The 12,013-nt window shown below is 40.1% G+C and overlaps 1 protein-coding gene across 2 annotated transcripts in view; it reads left to right on the top strand.

The window, feature by feature from the left end:
- Positions 1-12,013, top strand: part of RUSC1 (RUN and SH3 domain containing 1) — a 539,195-nt gene that overhangs the window by 493,808 nt on the left and 33,374 nt on the right. For both annotated transcript variants that reach the window (XM_044080219.1, XM_044080220.1), the window contains one exon: positions 7,853-7,993. In XM_044080219.1, the coding sequence (XP_043936154.1) occupies positions 7,853-7,993 (141 nt within the window). The remainder of the gene's footprint in view (positions 1-7,852; positions 7,994-12,013) is intronic.

Consider the following 12,013-nt stretch of genomic DNA (forward strand, 5'->3'; position numbering starts at 1 on the left):
TTAGGAGAAATTCTAAGTTTTGAAAGATAGGGACTGCTTTGGGGTAAGAAGTGAGATTTAGGGAGTTTTGATATATTAATGCAACACCGCCACCCTTTCTGTTGAGCCTGTCAGAACAAATTATGTTGTAGCCTGGGGGGAGAATTTCAGTATCTGAAATATGTGGCTTTAGCCATGTTTCAGTTACTGCGACAATAGTTGGGGTGTGGGTAGTTAGCCAAGTATGAAATTCAGAAATTTTATTACAGATGCTATGAATGTTTATTGTTATAAAGTGTAATTGGTGTTGTTTTGGGTTTGCGTTATATTTTTGAGGATGGTTTGGGCCGGGGTTGGAGTGGATGCCCTCACATTTAGTAAGTGAGAAGAGACAGTGAATTATAGTAAGGGCATGATTGTTCTTAGAGAGGGGTACGGGGTATTGTGAGAGGCAGAGTTTGGATTTGATATAGAGAAGTTTTGTTTGGGTGAGAGTAGTGGTATGAGTTAAGATTAAAGAAGGAGAGATGTCAGAGTAACTATTATTATCTGCTACTGGTAGGGTGTGAGTGCTAGATGATTGTGGAAGAGGGCTTAAGGTGGTGTATACAGAGGCTTTATGGAATAGTAGGCCTCGAAGAGCAGTGCAGATGAAAATGAATAAAAGGAATTCTATGTGTTGCAGTGTATTAGTGATGTAAGCCATCTTAAGGAAGATAAGTGTGAGTATGTGGGAGGAGTTTCCACCCACTTCATCATTATCCCTTTCCACTTTGAATTACAGCTTTCTGCTTCTGTTTTGTATACTAGTCTTAAATGTGTAGCTCTAAAATAAGCCCTAAATCACTTTGTTCTATTGGAAAAATCAGCTTATCCCACATGACCATTGCCCTTTTCCCTCCCAGATAAAATCCTTTAACTTTTTATTAATTACTGTCCATAACTTCTCCTCTAGTTGATAAAAATATGCCTGACCTTAATATAAAACTAAAGGGACTAAAAACATTTTCACTGCTTGTATCTTGCTAGCCGTATCTGAAAGCAACAACTTCCATTTTCTCAGTTTTTGTATTATCTTTTGTTTAGTCTGCTCCCCCTTACCCTTAGCTGCCATAACAGAATCCTTTTTAATTCATTCTCTTAAATACTTAATTTTATCATGTCCCTATAAATATGGGTATTGCTTAACCAATTCATGTTTGAGTACATAGTTTACAGCTAAAGCTTTGGTTTTATCTTCATTAATTTTATATCCCAAAAAGACTTGGATCGGTCTTAAAATGTTCCACGGCACTGAGGTGTCCTTTTCTGGTTTGATCAGGTACAAAATAATATCTACTAATAAAGCCAACTTTTCTTGATTATCATACCGATTATATCTTTGAATTTCTGAGCTCATTTTCTTTGCTGATGGCTCTAAGTATAACATAAGTAAAGGGCAAAGAGGACACCCCTGCCTAGATCATCTGTTCAGAGTGCCAGAGAGGAACCCTCCCACATTAATTTTTGCCTCCAACCTTTCATATATCCTCTTAATTAACTGTATTATCGTATAAGGAAGTGTAAAGGCTTTCATTGCCTACTCATAAAATTATAGCTTACTCTGTCAAATGCTTTGATCAAGATCCAGAAACAACAGGAGTACTTTCTTACATTCTGCTTCCCTCTGGATCATCATTGTTCTATTAATGTTTTTAGATGTTTGCCTCTCCTCCACAAAACTTCATTAATTCATATCTATAAATGTTGGCAACACCTTTGCCATTCTTTTAGCTATTGTAGAAATGAGCACTTTATAATCATGGTTTCAAATTGGAATGGACCTATATGAAGATGATGGGTATTTACTATCTTTAGGTATTACAGACATCACCACATTCTTCCAGGAAGTTGGTGCTTCTGCTCCTTTTAAAATACTGTTAAAATCTTCCAGATCTTTATCACTTTCTTCCCTCCTAGCTTCCAGACTTCCACAGGAATACCATCTGTTCCTGGAGATTTTCTTGTAGATTGATTATACTCATCGTTTTTATCTTGCCTCCTCCTATCTTAACTATTAATTGTTGAGATTCAGCTACTTCTAACCTTGGCAAACTTACATCTTCAAGAAATATTTCCATTTTTGCTGTTTCTTGATTTCCATATTACACATTTTCATAAAATGTACAAAATATCTCTAAAACATGTACAGGATCTCTGGTTATTTTTCTTGTTATAGACTCCATAAGTATCTTCCTCTAGCTGTTAACATGAAATTCTATGATCCTATGCATCATAACCGATTCTGAATCGAGAACAATATTAAAACCTCCCATCTAAATCATTCTTTCCCTGTTCTTCCTCAACTCCTGAATCATTGCCATCCAGCCCCTCCATCTGCTCTGGGGACATAACATGACTCTACTATCAGCCATTTCCACTTCCCTGAACCTCCTTCTATGCTCTTGTCCCCCAGACAACTTCTCCAATGTCTTACTAATGTAACTGATTATCTTGTCTCTTTTTGCACACATTCCATCCCTGCCTATTTAAAAAAAGCATGTAGATTCCTCTTCTTTCTTCTATTCGCCTCTGATTCTTGCAGTTGTAAAAATATCCCACCTGTCTTTTTTTCTGACTAATATTTGCCCCCACCTTCACTATGCCCCCACCTTGCTATGTATGGAGTACCTTCATGACCAACCAGCATTTCTGGCACATGCAATTCCTTTCCTTTTCCGTCATCCATAGCAGACTGGAGATATACATTCTTCGACAGTAACATCTCTGCCACTCCTCTGGTCAAACTCCTTGATTACCAGCTCAGCTACTACTGGTCAATTCTCCACTGCCAATACCTGCTCACAAAATAAGAAAAAGCAGACAAAAGACACAGTTGTTAAGCATTCTAACTCAAAGGCCCTTCCTGCTTAAGTCCCATAGTTACATTATCACTGCCAAAGGTTCTAGCTCAACTTGCAGGATCTTAGACTGTTGATCTTTTTTCTCACCTTTCTGGTAGTCAAATAATGGTCCAACATCTGTCTTCCTTTCTCAGAAACAACCAACCTCTCCTTCTCACCCTTTCCCTCCATCTTATTATAATTGTCCACATGTATCCATTCCGCATTATCTTCCTCCAGCTCAGCTCTGCTGCCCCACAACCCCCTCCTCCTGCTAACTGGGTACTTTATAGGTGACCTGTCCCATGTACCATCTTCCGCCATTGTATCTCCTTCCATTCTGACTGTGATCCTGGATTCAACCATTCTGGTTTCTGTCATGATGCTGGGTAGAGTCATTACTCCCTGCTCTGGGATCGTTCCCTGTCCCCCTCCTCAGCAATTCCTGTCCACTTCCAGCCTGCATTACATCCTGCTGGCATTTTCACAAACCTCCATATACCTCCTCTTTATCTCATCTCTTACATCTCAATTACATTTTCTTCTTTCCCCTTCTCACACCATTGCTTCCTCTCCAGTGTGCCACATGTGAACCCTGTCTTGCCATTTTATTTTACTACAGCAGGATGCACAAAATGCACCCTTCACCACCCCTGTCTGCTTTAAAAGCCACAAGGCTGGATCCATTTTTACTCTTTGTTGGTGCAACAGTACCAAGAAATCATCCACTACCTTTACCTTTGCACTGTTAACTCTCAACCCTTTTCTCCAGCCACACACATTCTCTTGTTAAATGGCTAGGAAACTTGATCAGGATATACCTGTTTGCCTGATGTTGTTCCCAGTCAACCTCCATATTCTGTGTGCTGTGTCATTTTCTAGGCCTAGTCTACCACTGTCTGTAACTAAAGCCAAGATCCAGTCATATATAAATGTTAATACATTCCCTTCTTCTAACCCTTCTATCAGGTTAACAATGCAAGCATTGTCCCTGTGGGATCTATTCTGTGCATCAATATCCAGCGTTTTTTTTTTCTTCTTACATTCTAACAGTTCTTTCCCCTGTTTATCAACCACTGCATCTACTTCACTGACTTTGTACTTCTGTCTACCCATTCTGTCCCTTAGCCAGCTCATTTCATGCAGAGAAAAGCAGGATGAGAGGTAGTCAGGGAGGACCTCGGGTATTAGTAGCACTCAATCAGCACCTGTGGTTTCCCCTTTTGAAGTCCAGGTGGAATGGATAAGGTAAACTAGATCATGTACTGCCACTGTTGTCATAAACATTACAGCAATGCTGCTTTTACCAAACAGAGTTAGCCTGCATTCATTTTTGTAGATGTGTGCACAGAGGTAACCATTTGAAATGTCAGGATCCACTAGAGCGAGTCTCAAAATGCGGAGACTGAATGGTTGAAAGATTGGACTTCTATATACAAAGTCCAAGATGCCATTTCTCAGAATATTCCCTTTTCTCCAAGATATGGCAATCTCAGAGATGATATGTACAAGTTAGTTTTAAGGAGAAGAGTGATTTTTGCAATCCGCTCTTCTCCTGGTTTTCAGTCTTTTTTTTTAGCTTTTTGGCACACGGCATTTTGAGTGCCAACATTCCAATAGGGAGCCGTGCTCAGATTCGTAAACAGTAGTACACATTTGCATAAATGCATTATGCTTAGTATGCCATCTGTCATTACCATGAGTCATAAACGTGGACTGGAATAATGACAATTGATGCAAAAAAGAATACATATATCTTTAAATCACATACAAGTGTGTATAATCCACACTATGTCCCAGAATAAACCAGTGTGTGACATAGAAGAGCAGCACAGCTCAGCAGGGAACAGCTACCGGATAAGGTATGAAACATCTCTTATACTGGTCCCAGCTACACTGTAGCCCTCTGTCATATCACCCAGCAGTTCATAAACCTTTGTCTTTCATCAGGCGTAATGGCAAAGCTAGGATTATTAACATAACATAATATTGAAGGGAACTAGTGGCGTGAGAGCTCACATTGGCAGAAACTCGGGTAAATCTCTATGTGTTGATGCAGATAACTAAACTTGTGGTGGTAGGTTTGCATGCACCAGAGGGGATGTAGGAAGTGGTGGGACATTTCCTGCCATGGACCTTGGAAAAAAAGCTTTTTTTTTTTCAGTTACATGCTGATATTGTTGCTCAGCTCTGTAAGATGAGCAGCACATCAACAGTGAAGGAGAAGTAGTGCAGTTGGACATATTACACAAATTGCCAGTAAATTGTTCTGTTCACATAACTTATGTAGTTGGGACCAGCCCATACATATTTGTTATAACTTTTCTGAATCATATTTGCTCCTGTGAGAGTCGTTTACACCTGTAGTCTATGCACTGAGTGCTGTGGCTTCACAGTGAAATATGACTGAGTATGAGATTGTACCTTTTCATAAGTATCAGTCTGCATGAATAGCACGGGGATTTGTGTGCAGTTCTACTGAGTACCAGCCCTAGTTCATGCTTCATGCTATTTATAAAGTTCACCTATATGTTACCCACCAATTGGTTTGCTTGTCTGGAAGCAGTTCAAGTTAAAACCTATTAAAGAGCAGCACCCTTTTTAGGAGTGGGTGGGAGGCAAAATAATTTTTCTTTGTTACCATGCAACCCTGGTTTGTTGAGAATAATTTACTAGTTTTTTTTTTTACTTAGACTACATGTTAGATAGTATTTTCACATTAGGAAAGCATATAGAAAGTAAAAGTAAATCACTAAAAATATCTTTTTTGTGTGGTATGTAATGTCTAACAAGGTGTGCATTAAGATATTAGCCACTTATGGCTCACAACTATTGGCCCCATCACCCATGAGGGCTAACCACCTGGTGGTGTGAACACTGGCTGTAGATGATGGTCACTGTTAATGTGACACTCCAACCCCATGTGCAGAAATGGGGAAAATGAGTGATGGAATTACCAGTTAAAATAATCTAGAATAGCTTAAAACTGAACCTTATGATATTACATTGTTTCATATAAGGATAATTGCTGAAGACCACTGTCAAGAAACTGCAGGCAGCTTGCACAGGAGTAGATTGGTTCAGAAAACAAAGATCTGGTGAAGAAAAATGGTGCCAACAGACAGCATCTTAGATGAAATGTCCGTATGCCCTGGTAGGACAGACTGCCACTAGCACCTATCACAAAAAGCTAGGGACCGTGAACTTCAGTAATATGCCATAATTGTAAATCAGTCCCAATGTATACAATACTGTTTGCCACTAGCACCTGTCACAAAAACCCAGGAACTATAAGCTTCAGTACTACACTAGAAGTATAAGTCCATTGTATCCAGTACTGTAAGTCACTAACACTTCACCAAACACCAGGGACCACAAGCTTCAGTTATACCCCATAAATGTAAATCACTCCCTTTGTATACAATACTGTAGGCCATCAGCACCTGTCACAAAAACCTAGGAACCATGAACTTCAGTGATATACCGTAAATGTAAATCAGTCCTATTGTATACAGTACTGTGGCCACTAGCATCTATCACAAAAAGTCAGGTTCCACGAACTTTAGTGATACACCATAAGTGTAAATCAGTCCTATTGTATACAATACTGCAGTCACTAGCTCCTTGCGGTCATGAGCTGCAGTACCACACTGTAAGTGTAAATCAGCCCTGTTATATACAATACTGTAGGTTTTTGATGTTAGCTTCAATCTCAAAAGCCATATTCTTTCACCTCATGAAGGAACTGCTATTTGTAAATACGATATTTATGCTGTCTCTTCTACATGACATCCATGTATAGCATGGTATCCTGAATGAGCAAACAAATGCACTTACTGCATCAGCAGACCTATAAAGATAATTTCTTACATGTTTTTTCTTTAACCATTGAATAATGAGATGTGTTTTTGAGAGCAGTGTGCTTTGGACACATTTTGAATTATGACATTTCTTTTTACTATTACTTTATAATTTATTAGCTTCTGGACTATTCAGAAATGCACCAATATACAACCTTAAAAATCGTAACCCCTCATGACCTCTCGTCTAAACCTCCCAAACCAGACTTCTCTGCACATACCATGCTTTCTCAATCTTTGATCCCAAACAATAGGACTCTATCTTTCTTTTTTATTTATTTAACATTTGTTTACTGGGAAAATCTGACTGGGACAGAGCCTATTTTCAGCAGAGGCCCGGGGAGAAATGCTCCAGATGCATGTCTTTGGAAATGTGGGAGGAAACTGGAGTACCCAGATGAAATCCACACAGGGAGGACTTGCAGACTTTGCACAGAAGGCACCCCAGCTGTGATTCGAACTGAAGAACCTCTTCCTGTGAGATGACAACGTTAACAACAGCACCACTGCGCCCACCCAAGACCTTTCTTAAAGATCATTCCTCTTACCCCAGTTTCCAATCAAAACTAAAAGGACATTACAAGACAGTAGGACAATGCAAGTGCTCTGTCTCTGTTCATATAATGTAACCTCTTCCTACCCATCGTCCTTCTACATAACTTACTGCAACTCTACTTTTCATTGTTATTCTTTCTCACCATGTTAGCTTTGAGTTCCACTCTGCATATAATGCATGTATATAAAGTATTTTCGCCATCACTTTGTATATGTCATTTATCTACTGCCTTTAAACCTCAAGCAAACTGTAATATTCATTTTGTATATGATATATGTATATATTGCATTTTGCCATTCAGTCTGTATATGCCATGCATCTGTAGTGTTTTCCGCGGTCCAATGTGATTAGTGCTTTATTCCAGTTAGCAAATTCAAAATAAATAAAATAGTGTGATACTGAGTACAAAATGCAGCCATGGAGCAAAACCTGGTAATCAGTTACTTGGGTTCATGAGGTTTATGATTGCTAAACCTAAAATAATCATTACTTGCTGAGTGTCCTCATATATAAAGGTAACCAAACTGATCGTGTTGCCTGCATTGCATCCTGATGTTCCTCTTTTTACTGCACAGGAGGCCTTCCAGTTGGCTTGCACCGAATCTGAATGTCTTTGGTCAGGCACGTAAAGGAACGATAACTGAGAGAGTTATGCCACCGCTGGTTTTGGAAGAAGCAGACACTGTTTCATCTGACGAGGAGACTAAACCACAGAGGTAATTAATTATGTGGAACCCAACCAAATTCAAAATGCTTTTGTTTAGAAACATGGCAAGTTTCAGAATATAAATATTTCACATGTTTGCTATACATGGATGTCATGTAGAAGAGACAGCATAAATATCGTATTTACAAATAGCAGTTCCTCAGTCAATTGTCTTTTTTGTTTCATTTTGTTTTGTGTGTGTGCGTGCACACATCTTCCTTTCTGTTCTTCGTCTAAGGCATCATTGCAGTCAGCATAATACAATTACCTTATCAGCTGATGATCCGACTTGTTTCATAGGCCACTGTAGTCACTAAAGCTGTCTTAATTGTAGTCAGAAAAATTAGTAACTGTATATGTGCAGTTTAAGTTTTAGGGACTGAAATATCCCCACAACCAAGAATAACATCAGAGTATGTACTGGTATACTATCCTATTACAAAGAGATAGAATGGCTAGTAATGTTAGAGTCTAATGGTCATAAGGTAGATGTGGTGAGAGGGTGTAGGAGATACTTTCAGATTCTGCTATGTCCTGCACTGTGCCAGATGGTACTTTAACCCTTCCCTCAGACAAACAAACCTCAATTGGATGCTCAAAATTACTTGCTCAGAACTGGGTTATGTTGGTAACACACCATTTCTGTATCTCAGTCACAGACTCCACAGATAAAAGCAAACCATGATCTGCACTGGCATTCCATCTCTAAAACAATTTTACAACAACTTTTTGCATTTATTATCAGAAGAGATGACATATATTAGCTCAAAAGCAGTCCAATGCTTTATTAAGGTGCTTAATCCTAAGCACTTAACCAAAGTCATGAGAATTAGAGTAAATTAATAAACAGAAATAAGTTATAATGTAGAATGCACAAGGGTAGTATATAGTGCTGTTTGCTTTCAGAGTCTCATATTTTGATGAGACGCTGTGGCACATGCTTTATCTCGCACTGTTGGCATCTTAGTAGTGGAACATTCTCATGTCAGTTTCACCTGATGAGTGGATATCAGGTATGGCAAACCCATGGGTACTGCAGAATTTCATGGCGTGACAATTCTAGCACCCTTCACCTCTCAGTTGTGACCTTGGAAATGTCTGAGACCCAGCAGTTCAAGAACATGTAGGGCATGTCGTATACATATTTGGCTTGGTATTAGTGTCTACCAGCAAACCAGCTATCAATGCTAAAAGGAGCTTTCTTTTATAATTTATGGCATTTGAATATTAAGCCCTTTATTTGCCTTTTGATGTACACTGTAGAAATCTACATTCAGTCATGTTACTACTACGTAAAGGGGGAGCAGCTACAGACCCTGGTAACTATAGCCCCATTAGCTTGATGAGTTTGGTATGCAAAGCTATGGGTGCATCATCATGGACCTGCTTAACAAAGATATAGACAATTTCCAAACTCTTGACCCCACACAGTTTGGCTTTGTCAAGGGAAGATCCTGCCTGCTGAACCTGGTTGACTTCTTCAAGGCAGTCACCAAGGCTGTGGATGAGGGTGAGACAGCGCATACAGCCTACCTCGACCTGGCCAATTCCTGTGATGCCATTCCCTACTCAGGTATCATTGATAAACTCAGCAAACTAGGCATCAACTCTTACATCACTAGGTGGGTTGCAAATTGGCTCACAAACAGGACCCACAGAGTGAAAGTTGCAGATTCCAAGTCAGACTGTCGTCCGGTTATGAGTGGAGTCCCACAGGACATGGTCCTGTGCCCTCTCCTGTTTGAAATCTACTTCTCAGAAGTCCAGGTCAACACAGAAGGACTCTGGCTGACCAAGTTCATTGTTGACTGCAAGCTAGGAGTCATTATCAACTCCCCAAGTGATGCAGATATCCTACAAAAGACCTCTCTGAGACCAATGACTGGTTTTAGAACCATGGCCTGAAGCTTAAGGCCAAAAAATGTGTTATCATCCCCTTTGGAAAAAACTCAATTCCCACGAATTACCACATTGATTGGAGCCCACTGAACACTGAAAGGGCCATAAGAGATCTGGGTGCCAGGTTGACAGCCACCTCACCTTCGATCACCACATTCCCACTGTGGTCAGAAAGTCCTTCTATGGAACACATCTTATAACCAAAGATTTCACACCAGGAAGAATGAGGTCATCATCCCTCTCTACTCATCCCTCATTAGACCAATCATTGAATATAACACCCCGTTTGGCATGTACCTGACCAGACACCTACAACAGCTGGACAGGCCACAAAAGTACCTCACAAAAAACACATGTCCTACATGGACAGGCTCAAGAAACTTTAGCCTGTTCTCCGTCTCTTCTCGTCTACTTAAAGGTGATCTCTGCTTCACTTACAAAGCCATGCCTGACCCAGCCCTTCTTGAAATGCTACACCTAAAGAAATCCCAATCCCCCTGTGCCACACGCTCCAGAGATCACAACGTCATTACCACAATTAACAGAACATGCTGGAGGGACAGGTTCATTTCACAAAGACTGCCCATACTCTAGAATAAGCTTCCCATTCATGTTAAGTGGAGCACCTCGATGGCCCTCTTCAAGAGAAATCTTGATGAGTGGATGGGTAACAGAAAGTTCACCCCAGGGATCACTCCAGTTGCCGTACTGGATAGGGGGACTGCGAACTAATATCAGGTGGCACGGTGCCTGGGCAATTTATTTTGGGGTAGGCTTGTAAAGGCTCCAGGGCCACTAGCCTAGTACACACCTATGAACCTGTGAACCTTGACTTTACATAGTGGTGCAATATCAGACTAAACATGCTTCATTTTTTCTACACAGTTTTTGTAATTATTATTAGGTAGTTGGTATAATCGTTTTACTATGTTTATTGATTACTTTATTGCTTACGGAGTAACAATGAAATCAGTAGAGAATTCCCTTTTTCAGATTGCACTTAGGTTAGTATGTGAATGCTAGGCTAACTGCCCTGAAGGACCATATTAAGCCTATCCATGTTATCACATTAGGTGTTCAAATTACCCTTGCCATGGTTTTTACTCCTATACTTCCAGTTTGTGAATTAATGTTTCTGGGGTCATACCTCTGTGTATTGAAAGGAGAACATGCCACAGGATAAGACTTTCAAGCAGCGCCTCTATCCATTGGGAGCAATTCTGGGGTAAATTTCCTTATTCCTACCCATTGATCTAAGCTGCATTTGAATCTGGGCAGGGATGAGGTTTGTTTCAATGGATGGGGGGTTGTTTCAGAATAGTGGTATCCTCTACGTGTACCAGTCCTTCCAAACTATTCTGTTTATATTGCAAAAACTGTTAAGATCCCTGGATCAGGTATTTCTGATATAATTTGACTTGTGGATGTGCAGTACGTCTATTAGTGTTGAGTCAGAGGATGCTTTATAGACCAAATATAGATAACCTTTTAATAGTCTATAAGAGATTGAGTATAGCGATGAAGCTTTGAAGTTATCTATGTAGGTCATGTGATTTAATGCATGTATCCTCTGTATGAGTTACCTCTGTGGTTACTGCAATTGTTGCATTATGTCTGGACCGGTACATACCAAACAGTGTGTTATACTCAGTGATGGGCCTGGTGATGGCTGAGTACAGTGGGACAATGACATCTCTGGACTGAGTTTCTATACCTTTGCTTATTATAAGTTAAGCAATGCAGAAGGACTTTCTCACAACAGTAGACACATGCTGTTTGAATGCTAGGTCACTGTCTATGCATGTTCCCAAATCTGTAATTATGGGATCAGTGCTTAGGGCTGTGTTGCCAATGTGGTAATTTCCCAGGGCATTCAGTTTCCAAAGGATACAGTAATGTACTTTGCAGCATTTAGCCTCAGTTCATGATGCTGGCAGCAGTTGCCTGTTTGGGACAACCCCTCCTGGGAGATGGCTGAGACTTTGAGATTCAGTGATTGCTCCCAGCTTGTAGTTATCTGCAAAGTTGGCAAACCAAAGACCCCTGACATTTGCTTGGACTTCTGAGAAGTAGGTGGCAAACATGAGTGGTCTCAGCACCAAGCCTTGTGGGACTCAAATAGTGACTGGAC

This window comes from Protopterus annectens, chromosome 8.part0 (genome assembly GCF_019279795.1).
Source record: "Protopterus annectens isolate FY-2018-M chromosome 8.part0, PAN1.0, whole genome shotgun sequence".
Lineage (NCBI taxonomy): Eukaryota > Metazoa > Chordata > Ceratodontiformes > Protopteridae > Protopterus > Protopterus annectens.